General features: G+C 42.7%; 1 protein-coding gene across 2 annotated transcripts in view; it reads right to left on the bottom strand.

Moving 5' to 3' along the window:
• CHST9 (carbohydrate sulfotransferase 9) overlaps window positions 1–17,595 on the bottom strand; it is a 185,093-nt gene that overhangs the window by 79,843 nt on the left and 87,655 nt on the right. For both annotated transcript variants that reach the window (XM_031439022.2, XM_031439024.2), the window contains one exon: window positions 7,320–7,361. In XM_031439022.2, the coding sequence (XP_031294882.1) occupies window positions 7,320–7,361 (42 nt within the window). The remainder of the gene's footprint in view (window positions 1–7,319; window positions 7,362–17,595) is intronic.

Raw genomic sequence — 17,595 nt, 5'->3', positions numbered from 1 at the left:
AAAAGCAATAATCATAAAAGAGAAAAATAATTTATTATTCTTTATCAAATTAAAAAATTGGCTCATCAAAAGGCACTTTAAATAAAATGAATAGGCCAACCACAAACTGGGAAAATATTTACTGTGCATGGATCTGACAAAGGGCTTTCCAGAACCTATGAAGAACTCCTACCATCAGCAAGAGACAAGTGATTGGTAAAAGAGAGAAAAAACTTGAACAGACATCTCACCAAAGAAGATACACAAACGGACAACAGCACATAAAAAGGAGATCAAGATCATGGCCATCAGAGAGATGCCCCTTAAAGCCACGAGCGATACCATTTCATACCCACTGTTGATGAGGATAAGCAGTAGCCGGAAATTTTAACATCGTTGGTGAACTAATGGACAGTTTCTGATTAACCTTAAAGGTTAAACTGTGAATTCCATTTCTTGTTCTTTATCCAATGGGAATGAACACAGTTATTCACAAACAGACTTGTACAGGAATTTCAGAGCAGTCTTATCCATAAGAGTCCTAAACTAAAAATAACTCACATGTCAATACCAGGATAAATAACTTGTAGTTTAGTCATACAGTGGAATATTACTCAACAATAAAAAAGAATCAACTACCAATACATGCACCAATCACAAAAATACTTATACAGTAAGTGAATGGAGCATCTACAAAGTATATGTTATGTGATTCCATTCATAGAACTAACCTATGGGGATAGAAATAGGCAAGTTGTTGCTTGGGCAGTAGAGAGGAGATGAAGGGGTGGGAGGGAAGTGAGGGGAGGGGTCTTCAACTGGAATTGACAGGAAAGGGCCATAAGGGAAACATTTAGGGTATGAGATTCAGTGTCTTATTTTGGGTGGCTATTATACAGAGTGCATATAATTGTCAAAACTCATTGCATTGAACACTTAAGATCTGTGTGTTTTACCGCATATAAATTGTACCTTAATTTTAAAAATTAAGAGATTGTCATTTTAAAAAAAAACTTTAACACTAAACATCATTCAGAATATTTCTCTACTTTTTAGGTATGAGAAACATTAAAAAAAAATTCTTGTTCTATTGAATTTAACACACCTGGTTTACAATATATGATGACTACATTAATGTAACCAGTTTCATTAGATTAATTGTAATTCATTAGACTCAATTTATAGTAAAGTTCAGAAACATAAAGATAAAAAAAACCCAAAGAAACACCTCCCGAAACAAACAAAAACTCCTGCTCTAAATCAGGATCGTTTTCAAAGGTGAATGTCATTGCCACAGTCCACCAGCAAGGGGAGTAGTTACACTTTGAGAAGAATTCGAACCTCGTCACCAGTGAATTACTCCATAGGGCACTTTAACAAGACCAAAAACCGACTTCTGGGTGTAGCCAGAATGGAAATGACAGATCATTTGAATGCAAGAGAAAAAGACCGGAAACCTTGACCCTCTAGATTACTTTGCACCTCAGTGAGAAAGGGAAAAACAGACCAGTTTATTAAAAGGATATGTTCATGTAATGCAGGCACCGGGAGAATATTTTAAAGAACAGCTACATTAACTGTGGGATGCCGCTTTTTCTCGGTTAATTATTCCCCATACAAGAATAATAATGTACATACACCCACTTCTCCCACGAAAGAAAAAGACCTGAACGGTGCCACTATTTTGACGGATGTGGGAATGACAGCATCATTCTGCACGGAATCTGCAAGCTGTTAGAACACTGGAGCCTGTTCGAGAGTAGGTAAGACTGGCAGAGGGTAATTTTTAAAAATCTTGAAGAGTAAGGGCTTTTCCGTTGAGACAGATCCCAAATCTGAAGGTTTATGCTGCATTTTTAATAGGTATCATCACTTCACCAATTCTTACAAGATTTGTAAGGCTTAATTCTCCCATAAGCTCAAGAAGGCTGTAGAAAAGTCTCTTTCTATCCCTTACTGCCAGGTTGGGTAATCCTGGATGTACAGAAATGAATGTTCTGGCTGACAAGAGGAAGCACGTCCCTAGGCGTGCGTGAGTGCGGGGCTCCTGGTAGAGACACTTACAATATGGGTAACTGCCCGCTTTGCACTCTAACCTCCGTAATAACCCTGACCTTGATTCTAACACCACAGTACCTTCTCCATCCTCCTCATTCCCCGGAGAAGCTGAGCACAGAGGAACCAGCATTGTGTGCCTTAGAAAGTGCCCTGAGCCACGCCCGGCAGGGGGGCTGGAATCCCCACTTACAGGAAACCCACATCTCTGCATTCTGCAGTGCTCACAAAGCTGGGGTGCGCCCTCCCTCCTCCCTTGGGGCTCAGTGAGTGCAAGGATGCTGGATGCACAGAAACAAGAGTCCCTTCTGGAACCGTGTAGGAGAACACGCCTCCAGAAGAAAAGCTTTTTAGAAGCTGAGCAAGGTGTGTGGGCTGAGCAGGGGTGGTCAGGGGCAACTCTTTCCAGCTGCAGCTCCTTCACAAAGGCAGCCCTCCACCCCGGGGGGAGAGAGCAAGCTCTCACCATGCAGAACAGTTATCAGCCATGAACGTGTGTACCCTTCGGCTGGGACACAGACCCTGCCCGAAGATTTTCCTCATGAAAATCCAAGGAATGCTTTTCAGTTCAATATCCCTGAGAAATGATTTGGAATTACTTCCACTCATCAAATAGAGAGAAAGCACTTTTCCCCCTCAGTTTCTATAAATGGAGGAAGTATGGGATCCAAAGTAAGGAGAGTCAAGTTTTAGACTCCGCCTTGAACATCTTCTTGAGGTCCCCACGTCTGTGATGTTACAGTCTGGACTGTATTCTTGCCGGCAAGGATTCGCGGGGTTGTCCCACACTGACCACCATTTCACTACGCAGCAAAGAATTTTTAGAGAACAATGAGAAAGATTCAGGAATACAGTGCTGCTGGCCACAGAGTCCTAATTCCGAGTTTGCCACTGGATGGACATGAGTCTTGTGTTCTTCCAACTAAGTGGGAAATAAACCAAAATACTGTCTCCCAAGGGTGACTAAAATCTGCAAGGTGTATGAAAGGTGGAGATGAGGTGGAAAGGGGGGACTAGACGAAGAACCCAGAGATGGGAGACGTGCTGATTGAAAGAGGAAACAGAAGGAAGATGTAGTTAGAGCTAAAGAGATGAAAAAGATAAAGATGTCTGTGTGTGTGTTTAAAAATTTAATTTGATTTTTAGCTGACGTATAACTGACTCACAGTATTGCTTTCAGTTGCACAGCACAGCAGCACAGTACAGCAGCACAGTATTTTTATAGGTTGTGCACCATCTAAAGTTATTGTAATATTATTGACCGTATTCTCTGTTCCCTATTTATTTTATAACTGGTGGCTTGTTGTGTGTGCTTGTACCGAGAGGTGAGTTGCTCGCTCTAAGGGATCTGGAGTGAAGACCACGCACAAACCAGGCAGGAATGAGTGGCAGTTGTTAGAAGTCACTCTGGTCTGGCTGGCACGGCACCAGGGGACTAAAGCACATTCAGAAAAGGGCTGATGTGCATTTGTGGCCTGAAGGCTGAGTCCCCAGCCTGAAACTGAATCAGGAGAAGCGTTGTGTGGCGCTTCCTACCCTGGGGAAGGCAGAGACTTCCCACCCTGGGGAAGGTTGTGCTTCAGCACGGCTCCTGCCTCGTACGGAGGGACCACGCGTGGGGAGTGAGGATGCTGTGTGTCCTGGAATGGTCTATATGTGGGCAGGTGACCACAGCTGACCGAAAGCAATGAACAGGGAGCAAGGTGCTTAGAGGTGAATCCTGCGTGATCCCTGTTGGTCTCCACAGGAGGCTGGGCTTTGGGAACCAAGTCTGAGGAGAAAGAAGAGTGAGCTCTGGGGTGTCCCACCCCCTAATGAGACTTTACAGTTGTATTTTTCACAGAGATCTAGATTTGTCTGAATTTGACAGGGTTTCCCTGATGTTTCACATCTTATTCATGGAAGACACTTATATTCATTATCTTCAAAGATCTTAGACAGCAGCTAGCACCTTGAATTTAGGAGATCCTTAATGAATAATTACTGACTGAATGAATGAACTCAGTTCCCCAAAGACAAATGTGTCTTCTATTAATTAAAACAGGAGTCAGTGATGGGCCAGATATAGCCTATATTTTCTTTATGACTGCCATTTGGCAAATGAAGGACGCTCTCTAGCAATTCAAATCTCCCTCTGAGGGAAGTTTAGTAACTATCAAGATAGATCTTGGCAGCTCTCGCCTGGGGTCCCCAGGGCTCGCTAAGCATTTGAAGAGGACACTGGATATTATCTTAGCGGCTGGGGGGAGAACCCGCTTCCAGGGGCAGGAGGGGAAGCGTGGTCCTGCCTGTCGCACCCAGTGAATTCTGTACTGCCTGGAGTTCTGTCTGGAACTGGTGCCTGCAGCCAGGCTCCTTTTTGCTTGGTTCAAATTCCAGTTTTCTATTCCAGAGGAAGTAGAAACCCTTCTCACTGCCTTGCGTGCTAGGGAAGAACTAAACATCAAGTGGAGGGAGAGGCTGGGGGTGGGCGGGGACTGCGAGCGCAGGGCGGAGAGAGAGGGTGGGAGGAGCAGGCAAGGGACTGGCTGGTGTCTTACCCACAGCTGGTGTCTGGAGCTCAGCTGACAGGAGAGTGTACAACCCTGGGGACTTTGGCAACTCAACCTTCTTACTTGAAAATGACAAGAGCCTGAAGGTCACAGGCAGCTGAGCCTGAAGAGGAAACACAATATTCTGCCAACCCAGTGTTGAGGCTGGAGGATAGATCTTTGTTTGTTTGTTTTAGTTTTCCTGTTTGTTTTTTGGGAGAGAGAATTCAGTTTATTTATTTATTTATTTTAAGGGCAGTACTGGGGATTGAACCCAGGACCTCGTGCACGCTAAGCATGTGCTCTACCATTGAGCTATACACCCCCCGGAGTACAGTCTTAGGGAATCAGGCCTCCAAGTTTCTGGGATCTGCACTGATCAACATTTTCAACGTTCCCTCAGTGGCATCGAGCCTGCTTTGACCTTCCCCAACTCCAGTCCATCAGATCATCCATGTCGGCTGCTCCGGAGCTGTATGACTGCACCGCAGAGTCATGTTTTGAGAAGGGGCTCTCAATTCTGCTTAAAAACATTCTTACATGTCCCCTTCTGGTTTTCATTCCTCATTGCGATTTTTCACTCTCTCTCCCTGGGGATAAGCTCTGATTCACAGATAATAATCATCTAGCACCTTTCATCTCTAGAGGACCTTTAGCTGAGTACGTGGTACGTAACTCATCTTTATAATCTCAGTGACCCCTATAAGCGACGTACTGTTCTCCTCACATTATAGACAAGAGCTCAGAGGTTAAGATAACACCGAAATGCACGTAGGTTATGGGATCTGCCCATGTTGACATCACTCACAGGCACCTGAGCTGGGGTTCAAGCCTGTGTCCTCCGAGTCTACACCCCATTATCCAACAGGACAGTGGGAAGAAAACTGAAGCTCATAGACACAAACTCCCTCAAATTTCTTTATAGCCACCTTCAAATTTATTGCTCCTTATTGTCACTCATTGTTTATTAACTGACTAGCCCTTTTCTCCTCCAGCATGGATAAGCTGATTCTATTCTGTGTTCCTAAAAGTCCTCTCACTTGTCCTTACATAGTCTTATCTCTTCCCATTTCTTCCCGTTTCAGTTCTCTGCAGATGGCCCTCAGATGTTTCTGTGAGCTCCGATGGCTGTTTCCAACCACCAAGTAAAGGCGTATTTCCTCAGTAACACACCTTTTTATAGATCATACACCGTCCCCCACACCTCCTCAGCTCTCTGCAAGTACCATGTCTGCTCTGCGTTTCTTAAGCAGCCCATGGAGTCCCTGTCTCCATACTTTGGCTCATAATGATTTGGAATGTTCTCCTTCCTCTCCTTGTAGAAATTCTATTTTTTTTTTAAGAATGAGCTTAAAAAATGTTACACCAGCTATGAATATTTCCCCAACTCTCCCAGTCAGAATTTAACGGTATATTCTCTGTGTCCCCAAAGCACTTTGCTTATAAGAATGACACATCACTCATCACATGAGAAACTTGTCTCCATCTCTATTTCAACTTATGGGCTTTCAGCATAACAAGGACAATAAGACAGTTTACACACGTTTACACACGTTTACACAAGCATGGACCTTGACTAAGTGTTTGTTGAATGAATGAATGAACGGTGATTCAGTTACTGCTCTGATTTTCCAACATGCCCCAATGAGGCCATGATCTGATTTTAGGGTCATTTTTTTCCTCACCTTAAAAATCTTCACTGTCATCCTGGGAATTTGTCTTGCCTGCTTTGTGAAAATTTCGAGTTTTAAATTAAAAAAAAATTACCTGTGATATAAAACCATGGAAAAGGAAAGGGAATGATACATCATTTTTCTTGTAAAAATAAATACACTACTGTCATCCAGGTGATCAGTGTTACAGAGAAGCATCCAAAAAAATGACAGTTTATATTTGTAAATTAAAAATATAAGATAATCAGAATTGATTCTCTTCTAGTAACAAATATTTAAGTTCACATGTAACACAACAGTACATTTCATTAGATTGGAATAATGAGTTTGGGGAAGTGGGAGGGACTGGGGGGATGTTAGCCCGAATTATGGAAGTCAGATTTATTGAAAGCCACGCAGTTTTATTAGTTTCAATACTATGATCTGCCAATAAAGTCTGTCTAAGGAGACACCTACTTAATGGCATGGATCCTTATTTAATAGCTGAATCTTTTTTGCCTGAAGACCACTGTCTATGAGAAAGCCATGAGGACAATTATTCTTTTTAAATAAGTTACAGGTACTGCCTTTATTTCTCTTATCAAATCCATTCCTTGGAGATAATTCAAAGGTACATTTCATCTTAGTCTGGGTCAAATTGTCAAACATGGTGTATTTGCAATATCTGAATGAGGTTTTACTACATTCTTAGAGGAAGACACTTCTGGAGAATAATGAAGAGAATCCAACGGGAAGTGGTAAATACTTTTTCAAATAAAAAAACAGGAAAAATGTGAACTTTTTCAAATAAGATGAACATTAATTATTCATTAAGCTAGAGCTAACTGAGATCTATCTTCAGAGTCTTTGGTTTCCTTTGTAAATTCCTGGAGGGCAAGGGTCACGGTCTGCTTGATTCTCTCCCAGCCTTCCAAGACGTCATACGCCCCAACAACGCCACCGGGGCTGCGCCTTCCGGGGATGGCTGTCATTGAAAGAACAGGCGTTCAAAAGCAATGCTATGGGGGTTTCAGACATGGTAGCGTCTGTTCTCCTTCTGTCTAACTACCTGAGACCCAAACATTATGGAGAGTTTACTCACTGATTCTGGGTAGAGGCCGCAAGTAGTGTGTAGGTCCCCATCCTAGAAAAGAAAAGAGGGAATTCATATATTACCATCACATCCAAGGACATTTAAGAACCTTTCTACATTAAACACGCTTCAAATATCAGTCTCTGATATGTTATTTCTAGCCAAGAAAATCACGAGGAGGGAGAGGATTATGAAACAGAGTATGTCATTCCTGTGTTTCTGGGCTGCTCAAGAGGTGACAGGCTTGGTGTGGCTTACGAGGCAACCTGGCATTACCTTCAAACTTTGCCACAGAAAAGAGTGAGCTTTGTGCCTGTACCTTCTGTGTCTGAGAAACGGAGCTAGAAAACATCCACCGCAAGGAAGAAAAGCTCCCTGGCTTCTCTGCATCCTGCTCCACAACATGCCAAGGTGTTGACATACAATCACAGTTTCTGCGTAAAACACCTGAGAACTTGGGCTAGACCTCTTTGGGTACAAAGGATGCTCGGGGCAGGTGTGCCACGTGCCTCCCTGATGTGGCACAGCTGGTGACCCACCATTGGAGACCTCGGTTGGTAAAACTTAGAAGAGCAAATGAAATGAAATCTAGGATAAAAGAACCAAAGCTCTTTGAGGGAAGCCCTCCCGTGCGTATTTAAATCAGCCAGAACTAACGCAGATTTGGAGGGAAGAGCTCGAACCAAGGGATCTTGGGGTTTTCCTTGAGCCAAAGATTTTTCATCTTAATAATCTAGAAGGACCCTTCTCTGCCAGATGAAGTTACTAAATGTAACAGTGTATTTCTTCTGCTTTAGTCATCTCTGGGGAGAGGTGAGCCTCAACTTACTCTGAGAACAAGTCTAGGGAATCACAAGAGGGTAAGTATATGGCTGTTTAGACTTCTGCTTTCTAGATTACACTGTTACAATTCTTCCTTCAAAAACATATTACAAATATACCATATAGAATGCATATTATATACTGTACATAATACCACATATTTTATGTAATACATATTATATATTACACGTGAAACTATACATTAATATATATCTTATCTATGTATATGTAATGTTTTGCTCTCTGCATTGTCTTTTTCAAAATATGCTTTAATTAGTTTTTTGGGGGGAGGGTAATTAGGTTTATTTATTTAATGGAGGTACTGGGGATTCAACCCAGGACCTCGTGCATGTTAATTAAGTATGTGCTCTACCACTGAGCTATAACCTCCCCCTCAAAATACCCCTTTCAAAGTTTGCTGAGAAAAATTTGAACAAGTACTTCAGAATGGTGAGGCTTAAGCAATGGTAGGATGAATTCTCTGTCCTGCTATTCTGCTCCATTTAAGTAACCTGCTCTCAGGGTGACTCATTTATAATACTGCTTTTCTAAACCTAATTGAGACAAAGGATCCTATTGGCCCTTGCCTTTTAAATTAATCTTTCACCAAATTTCATTGGCGCTAAAATATTCCAGTTTATACTTATGTCAATTAAATCCTATTCCATCCTTAGAATGACTGAAGGAGTATATCCAAGAGCATTTTGAGCTGCACTGTCATGAGTTTCCTGGGATAAGGGATCAGCAGCTCCACTTGATTTAGTAATTTCTGCATTTTGAATGAAGGCACTTATCAGGTCATTAGTAGAGCTCATCAATAAGTTACAGGTCCTACAGTACAATCGATCCCCACGGGTTGGAACCTGATATGTCATCCACTGCACTGACTCACTTTGATGCAACTGCAAGTCTGCATTTACTTGTTCACCCATGTAACAATAGCATGATTAAGGTCACACTTTTGTGACTTGGTGACAACAATACTGTTTAGACCAGATCCCCAAATCTTCCTCCACACAAAACTGATTTTATCCAGGACGTCTCATTGTTTACATAACCTGCCACATAACCGTGGAAGGAAATTAAACTGACATGGAAAAACAAACGGCTATTCAAAAAGTCAAATGCGGCTGCTTCTTTATCTCTGATGAAATTCTGCTAAGTCGCTTATGATTGCATGAGAAGCTGCTCTCATCAGGTATAGCCCCTCAGCTCTCAGGTTTACCAAGTCATTTCCATTAAAAAATGTGGACACGGAAGCTATTTCCCTATCCCCTGCCAGGGCTCAGCTGTGTAAAGACTGTGCAAGGTCACCCGCTAATTTCTTTTCTTTTTTAAAAATTTATTGTAGTAAAAAACACATAAGATCTATCTTCTTAACAAATTTTAAAATGGACAGTAGGGTATTGTTTACTGCAAGCACGATGTAGCGCAGCAGATGGCTAGGACTCCTTCATCCTGCAGGGCTGAAAGTCTATACCCACTGAACAGCAACTCCCCATCACCCTCTTCCCAGCCCCAGGAAACCACCATTTGCTAATTTCTCCAGGGTCTCAGGAAACCTGACATTGGGGCATAATAATGAGATTATACTCCTGGACTGGATACACTCTGATGGTCTGGTTTGGCTTTCCACTCATTGCAGACTAAAGTATATCATTAGATGCATGCAAGTGTCCTACAGCATATAGTAAACTTGCTGAACACAGGGATGGGGAGGAGGGGATAGCTCAGTGGTAGAGCGCACGCTTAGCATGCACGAGGCCATGGGTTCAATCCCCAGTGCCTCCATCTCACACACACACACACAGAGACATGACTTAGTCTTCTCTTTATAATTTCCCAAAACCTAGTTTAGTGCTGTGTATAAATATGTATTGAGTTAAACTATAATATTTCTTTTCAAAGGTTAACATTAATTAATGTTAATTTTAAGGATCTGACAAAAAGACAGGAAAGCAAATACCATTTATTTTTGAATTTATGACTTGTCTCCTAAAAAAAGCCTCCCCTCTCACCTCCCAACAACAGTTAAAGTATGCATAGCCCTTTAAAGAGTCTGACTCTGTCTTCTGACTCATGGCTATTCCTACATACTTTTTAACGTAATGACCACCTAGGATGTGGCTCTCAGTCCGTATAATCAATATAGGCTGACTTCCTCGCTACATGACCATACATTAAGTAACCATGAACGTTCTCCCGTGGTCAGCTGTGAAAACGGCTTTAAATGTCAGCAGGCAGGCTTGCTTCACATAACAGAAGTTAACTGGGTTTGTCCAGAGCCCTGAAAATTAGTAAGAGTTCAAATCTCACATCCAGTGTACGTGTCCTTATATTACACTTAGGAGATTGATATGGTATTAAAGGCTTAATTGAGTGGCACAGACAATCTAATGCAACAAGATCTTTCCCCTTCATCACATGCCTTTACTCTGGGCCATTTTTGTTTTCAGTGGTAAAGCACGTATCACCTGTTGAAACTTGGTGTATCACCATACTGAATGAATAGGTTCAGAGCTTTAATGGGAAATCAATTTTTTAAAATGTAGCATCTCACCAATCCTTTTTTCCGAGGGTTTGGGAGATCCGTGCAGCACGAATAGCACACTGAGCCAAGCAGGGCTCGCACTCAAGTGAGGGAACACAGATGTGACCAGAATGTACTTTCCTGAAAGTAATTCTTCTGGCCACTTGATAAATTAATTAAGTTGGTTACCATCACCCTTACTTGACGAGAATACAAGACAGGAAAAGGCTGGACAGTTCCCTGAGACCACGTGGTAGTTTGCTGTTAAAACTGAAATAGGGTTACATTTCATGAATTTTTTTCTCCAGTAAACCTTTCATAAACATGAGGATCAATACCCTCTTAATTTTACATAGAGATATATTGATGCAAAAAAAGAACGTCATAGTGAGGTTTAGGTTCTTTGCTGTAAAATATTTGGCTGGATTCAAGTTCATCCCCATATTTTATTTTGTAATATTGGTTTGGTCTAATCTTACCCTCTTTTCTCTTTTCCTCTAAAATCGCTTGGATATACACTTATTAAATCAATAATAACCACAGTAACAGCTAACAGGTACTGAATCCTTATTAAATATCAGACCTGGTGCTGAGCACTTGACGTGACCCCTGTCTAATCTACGACCAGAACAATCCCACGGGAATCTGACCTGGATTTCTGCTAATGGAATGTAACTACATGTTTCCAGTTCTTCACTTGTTAACATAAGCCCCACCCACCACCATCATCATCATCTATATTTCCTAGATTCAGTTCCATTAAAGTGCACTGAGAACTCCATGACACACAGCAGGAAGCCTCTGAGATTTGTTTGAGGTTTTCCCTACCATTTTACCAATGTATTTTCACACCTGATTCTGTAGCATTTTATTTTCAGTAACTCAACTTCGAGTCTCTCCAAACCATCTTCATAGAAGTAGCAGTTCTTTTAGGCATCCCTATGTCACTGGTTTTATACAATTTATAATTGAATTGAGTAATTCTAGGCACAAATACAGCAGGCAGAGCAGGTGTGGGAACACACACAACTGAGTCGGGCCACACGCGTCCCCACAGGTGGGGGCAGACGCTACAGGTGGGCTCAGGGCATGGCAGGTGGGGGCCTGGAGGTGAGCTGGCTGGAAGCGTCCGTCAGCAGGGTACATCTCGGGAAGGGGCAGAGTTGCTGAATCAGGGACATCATTTAAGAGAAGGCCAGTTAAAAGAACTTTTGTTGTATTTGATACTTTAACTGTGTAGGCTAAAATTAAAAGATAATTAAAAAAAAAAAAAAAAAGAAGCAGAAGGAAAAAAGAGAGTGAGTTTAGGTTCCTTGTCCAGGATTACAAACTAGAGCTGGAGCTAGGATTTGGCTCCAGAAATCAGCCTTTCGGTCTAGCACGTCAGTGTCCGTCCGTCCCCCCCCCACCATCCCAGGAGCCTCAGGACAGAGGTAACTGTGGAGGCTTGGGTGGGCTGCGGCTGCCCAGGAAGGGGGTTCAAGACAGCTCAAGGGCGGTCCGCAAGAGGACACAGCAACAGAAGCGGGAGGAGGCCTGAGAGCGATGAAACAGTCTTGGGACTCTGCCGAAGAAGAACCCTGTGATTGAAGCTAACCTCGCGTTAACCCAAATATTTCTTGACCTTGGGCCTCTCTGGTTCAAAACAAAAGGGCTTTTAGCAGATAAGTTCGGCCAACTATTTTCAGAACCGGTTTTTGCAACTCTGAAATGGAAGAAACCCTGAAAGGGCGTCCCTGCCCTTCAGCAAACAATCAACGACCCCGGAGGCCCGTTGCCCCAGCGGTCCCGTGGGAAGCCAGGTGTGGGAGCAAGCTTAGTGGGAATCTGTGACGGCAAACGGCATTCAGAGTGAAGTCATTTGAATCTCACCCCCTACTTCCTTCTAATCCTTGGGTTTTACAGCTTCTATTTCCATCAAGTCCTCCTTGGAGTAAGACTATGTAAGCACCAGTTTTGAAGAACTCCCTAGCCTCTGTTAAAAACAAAACAACAGGTCCAAAATGGGGTCACCTGTGCTAAGCCCATGTCACCAAAGAGAAACTTAATACCGAACCTAATGGCAGTTCCCATCTCCCCCAAGAATGCAGTCGTAACCGGTGGGTTAGGAACTTTCTGGTCAGTACCAGTGAGGTAACCTGCCACAAAGACCCTTTTCATCCACCACAGGAAGGTGAGGTCTGCCCGGGCCTCATGCCTTCTGCTTTCTGCCTATAAAAGCCTTCCTCTTGGGCAACCTCCTCAGAACCCCTCTCTGCTTGCTAGACGTCATGCCGCCCGATCTGCGAATCACTTAAAAAAGCCAATTAGATCTTCAAATTTACTCGGCTGAATTTTGTTTTTTAACACCTCCTAGAAGGGATGATTTTATGATAGCTGCTTTAAAAATGCCGGGAATGGATTACGTTTTTCCGTTATGTATCAATGCTTTCAGTTTATGTTAAAGGTTTCCGATGTTTCTGTCCTTGGCCTTTTCCAAACTGTTTCCTTCAAGAAGAAAATTAGAAAGGTATTAAGATTTCTATGACTTCATAAGGAATTCATAAAAAGGTTAAAGACCTTTAAATGGCCATCCTGCCAATAAAATGGTGCTAAGTTGTGCAAACTCTTCAGACACGGGACATCACTTTTATACATGTTCAAAAAACAGCTGTTTCGATTTTAACTGATGTGGTTTAAAAAATAATTATTGCAATCATTGAGCCACAAATGTGGTTGAGATTTAGAGCCTCCTTCACATAAAACAGTATGTCACTCCAATAGCTTTTTGGAAGCAATATTTTAAACAGTGGAATAAGTATTTAATTAATATGCATGCAAAGGTAGGGCGTGCATGGGTAGAGATCGAATATCAGCGAGTATCTGAGCGCTCCTTCCCTCGGAGCCTCGCTCTAGCTTCTGCGCTCTGCCCTTGGCCGAGTGCACGCGCCCTGGCAGGGGGACCCGGCACTTTACCGCGTGCTTTGTGTGGAACAGAGGACAAACTGAACCATGTGCAGCCAGGCCCTGCGAGACGGGATGAGCCCAACCGGCAGCCTGGAAAGCGAGAACCGCACTGAAAAGGGGCAGGTCTGACTCTGCAGCTGGCTCAGGGGAAGCCAATGAACCCAGCTCTGCTGCGCCCTAATTCCCTCTTCTACAAAATGTATTAATGTCCATTTCGACGTTGAGATTCTGGGAAACGAGGCAGCTACCAAGCTTTTCCTATTTATGTTGTATTTCATCACCCCACCACCATAAGTGCTGTCACACACGCCACCACCTCTGATGCTCAGAGCAGTTACTTGCTGGCGCGTTATCCTGCCTCACTCTTGCCAGACCATCTCTGCAGGAACTTCACCCTCTCTCCCATCTCTCAAGCTCACCTGTACTTGGTTCAGTCCCAAGTACATACACACGCTAGCTCTGACCTCTCCTGAGCTTCAACTCTGCTTCTCCAAGTTCTAGCTTCCATGTGGGTGTCCTATTGTTGGATCAAGTGGACTAGACTTGAACGAAACTCGCAATCCTTTCCCCCAAACCACCTGTCCCCCTGAACTTGCACATGTGCGTCTATTACAGACTTCTGCCAGGTAGGCTTGTGACTTTGACATTCCCCCCCATCTCTTCTCCACACCTGTTTCCAGACAGTCACCTTTGGATCTTTTCTTTCTGTGTCTCATACTCATTCTTCTTTTTTTGTTAACCCCCCATCAATCCTGCCAAAATCCTTAGCACATCAAAGTCTAGACGACTGCAGTGGTCCCCAAACTGATGTCCTGATTTCAGACTCTGACCTAATGTTGATATACCAAATCAAGCATCTAAAAAACTGCTCTGCCCGTGCTCATCTCCTCCTCAAAACCTCTATTTGCTTCTCTCCGTTATAAGATCCCATTTAACTCTCATTAAATATGACCACTGCTTACCCGTGCAACTCAGAACTTTCCTAAACAAATTCTGAAAGTCCCCCGAAGAGGCCACATTCATTTCTATTCCCAAGCCTGAAACAGCCAACTCTCTCTCTGCTGTCTGAAAAGGACCCACTCCTTCAAGATCTAACCTTGATGACCTCATCTCTCGCTGCTCAGAGTGGTCGGATTCTGAATGTTAGTCGTTACCACTCATTTGGGAGGATGGCAAAGCCCAGGAGCAAGCAGCACACCAGGCAAAGCCCCTTCACATAGAGTAACTCATTCGGTCCTTGAGCTCATCGGGTAAGCACCATGAATTCTCCTACTTTACAGGTGAGAGCATGGTTCAGAGAGGTTACTGATGTGTCTAGGCCACAAAGTTGCCAAGTGCTGGACCCAAACCCAGGTGGTCCAAGTGCTGGATTCAAACCCAGGTGGTCCAGCCACAGAGTCCGGGGTTCCTTACCTTTACACCACCATGTACAGAATCTTCCTGTTATAGAAGTCATCAACTGTCTCTCCCACATGCAAGCTGATTAAGGGAAAGCACTTCGCCTCTGTCCTCTTTGTCTCTTTGGCATACTCAGAGACACCTGGTATGAGAATTCCAAGAGGTGCAGGAAGCAAATTTCACAGTAGAAACAACGATGAACCTTGTACAGTGTCTGCCATGCTTAAAACACACTGAGGCACACCTTCCTTCTTGATTTTTCCTGTGTTATGTTAAAAGTGCTGCTGCATGGGCTTAAGACCTAAATACACATTTCTCCAAAGACATCCATATGGCCAACAGGCACATGAAAAGATGCTCACTATCGCTAACTATTAGAGAAGTGCAAATCAAAACTACAATGAGGTATCACCTCACACCAGTCAGAATGGCCGTCATTAAAAAGTCTACAAATAATGAATGCTGGAGAGGGTGTGGAGAAAAAGGACTCTTCCTACACTGATGATGGGAAGATAAATTGGTGCAGCCACTATGGAGAGCAGTATGGAGGGTCCTTAACAAACTAAAAATAGTTACCATATGATCCAGCAATACCACTTCTGGGCATATACCTGGAGAAAACTCTAATTCAAAAAGATACATGCACCTCAGTGTTCATAGCAGCAGTATTTACAACAGCCAAAACATGGAAGCAACGTAAGTGTCCATCAACAGATGAATGGATAAAGAACATGTGGTATATATACTCAATGAAATATTACTCAGCCATAAAGCAGAATGAAATAATTTGCAGTAACATGGATGGACCTAGAGATTATCATATTAAGTGATGTAAATCAGGCAGAGAAAGACAAATATCATATGATATCATTTATATGTGGAATCTAAAAAGAATGATACAAATAAACTTATTCACAAACCAGAAATAGACTCACACACACAGAAAACAAACTTATGGTTACCAAAGGGGAAGGGGAGGGAGGGGGGAGGGAGGGATAAATTGGGAGTTTGGGATTAGCATATACACATTACTATATATAAAATAGACAAACAATAAAGACCTACTGTATAGCATAGGGAACTATATTCAACATATTATAATAACCTATAATGGAAAAGAATCTATAAATATATATATATATATGTAACTGAATCACTTTTCTGTACACTTAAAACTAACACAACTTTGTAAATCAACTATACTTCAACAAAATTTTTTTAAAGTGCTTCTGCATATTTCACAGTTTGAAAAAGGGGTAATGTTCATAATAAAAATACCTTAAACATTTCCAGGTTTCAGAATGTGGGCCAGACAATGAGGACTTTTAATGTCACAGCCTCCCTCCCTCCCTTTCTTTTTTCTTTCCTTCCTTCGTCACTCTCTCAACAAAAATTTCTTTTATGCACACCACATGCCAGAAAAACAGACCTCTGGGCGTGCTATTAACATTTCCATCCTAGATGCTAAAAGACAGAGGCAAGTAACATCAAGTGATATCAGAAGCAATAAAGTGATCACTAAAATTTACTGTGAACATACCATGAGCTAGACGTTAGGGACTTGACAGCTATTTTTCTCACGCCTCATAACAGCTCTATGAGATAATACTATTATATCTCCATTTGTGTATAAGGGGAGTAAGTTGAGGGAGGGGATGGTCACACGACTCCCAGAGATTCCAGCCCTGGTAGTTTGAGATTAGAGCTTGCGCTCTCAACCTTTACACTGGACTCCCTCCAGGAGTAGGTTTCAGCCGCACGGCATGCAGAGGGCATATGCGAAACTGGTTTCATTTCCTTTCCACGAATAGTGTTGGAGCAAAACAGGGATTCTCCCGATATCAGCACAGACTTCCTCCGCAAGCAGGTGTGTGACTTTTAACAAGTTTACTCTCAGGGCTTCAGTTAATCCATTTGTAAAACAAAAAATTAGCACCAGAGCATCTCCAGAGCTCCTCCCAGATATAGACCTTCCATTATTCTAAAGAGGCAGCTGTAGGGCAGTGAGAATCCACCAAGTCTGGAGTCAGAAGAACTAGGTTTGTTTTAATAGCCAGCATCCTCATTGAAGCCGGTCACAGGGCTCTGCATCCATAACTTCTGGCTTGCCTTCTCTGGACTTCAGCTGCCTGGAAGATGATTTCCTAGTCCAAGTATCATCTGGAAATACAATGATCTACCCTCTCAACAGACTTTTAAGTGCACATACATTATTGTTGACTGCAGGTACAATGCTGTACTATAGGACTGGAGAGCATCTTGCCGGACTGAAATTTTATGCCTGTTGATCAGTAACCCCCTTCCTCCCCTCTTCCCCCACCCCCCGGTAACCACCATTTCACTCTTTGATTCTATGACCTTGACTATTTTTGATGCCTCATATAAGTGGAGTCATGTAATATTTGTCTTTGGGGTCTGGGTTATTTTACGTAGCATAATGTCCTCATGGTTCCTCCATGTTGTTGCATGTCACAGAATTTCTTTCTTTTTGAAGGCTGAATAGTATTCCATTGCATGTATAGACTACATTTTCTTTATCCATTCATCTGTCAATGGACCTTTAGGTGTTTCCACATCTTGGCTATTGTG

Source organism: Camelus dromedarius, chromosome 32 (genome assembly GCF_036321535.1).
Source record: "Camelus dromedarius isolate mCamDro1 chromosome 32, mCamDro1.pat, whole genome shotgun sequence".
In the NCBI taxonomy this organism is placed as follows: domain Eukaryota; kingdom Metazoa; phylum Chordata; class Mammalia; order Artiodactyla; family Camelidae; genus Camelus; species Camelus dromedarius.
Note: the sequence above shows the minus strand (reverse complement) of the source record. Positions and strands in the feature narration are given on the sequence as shown.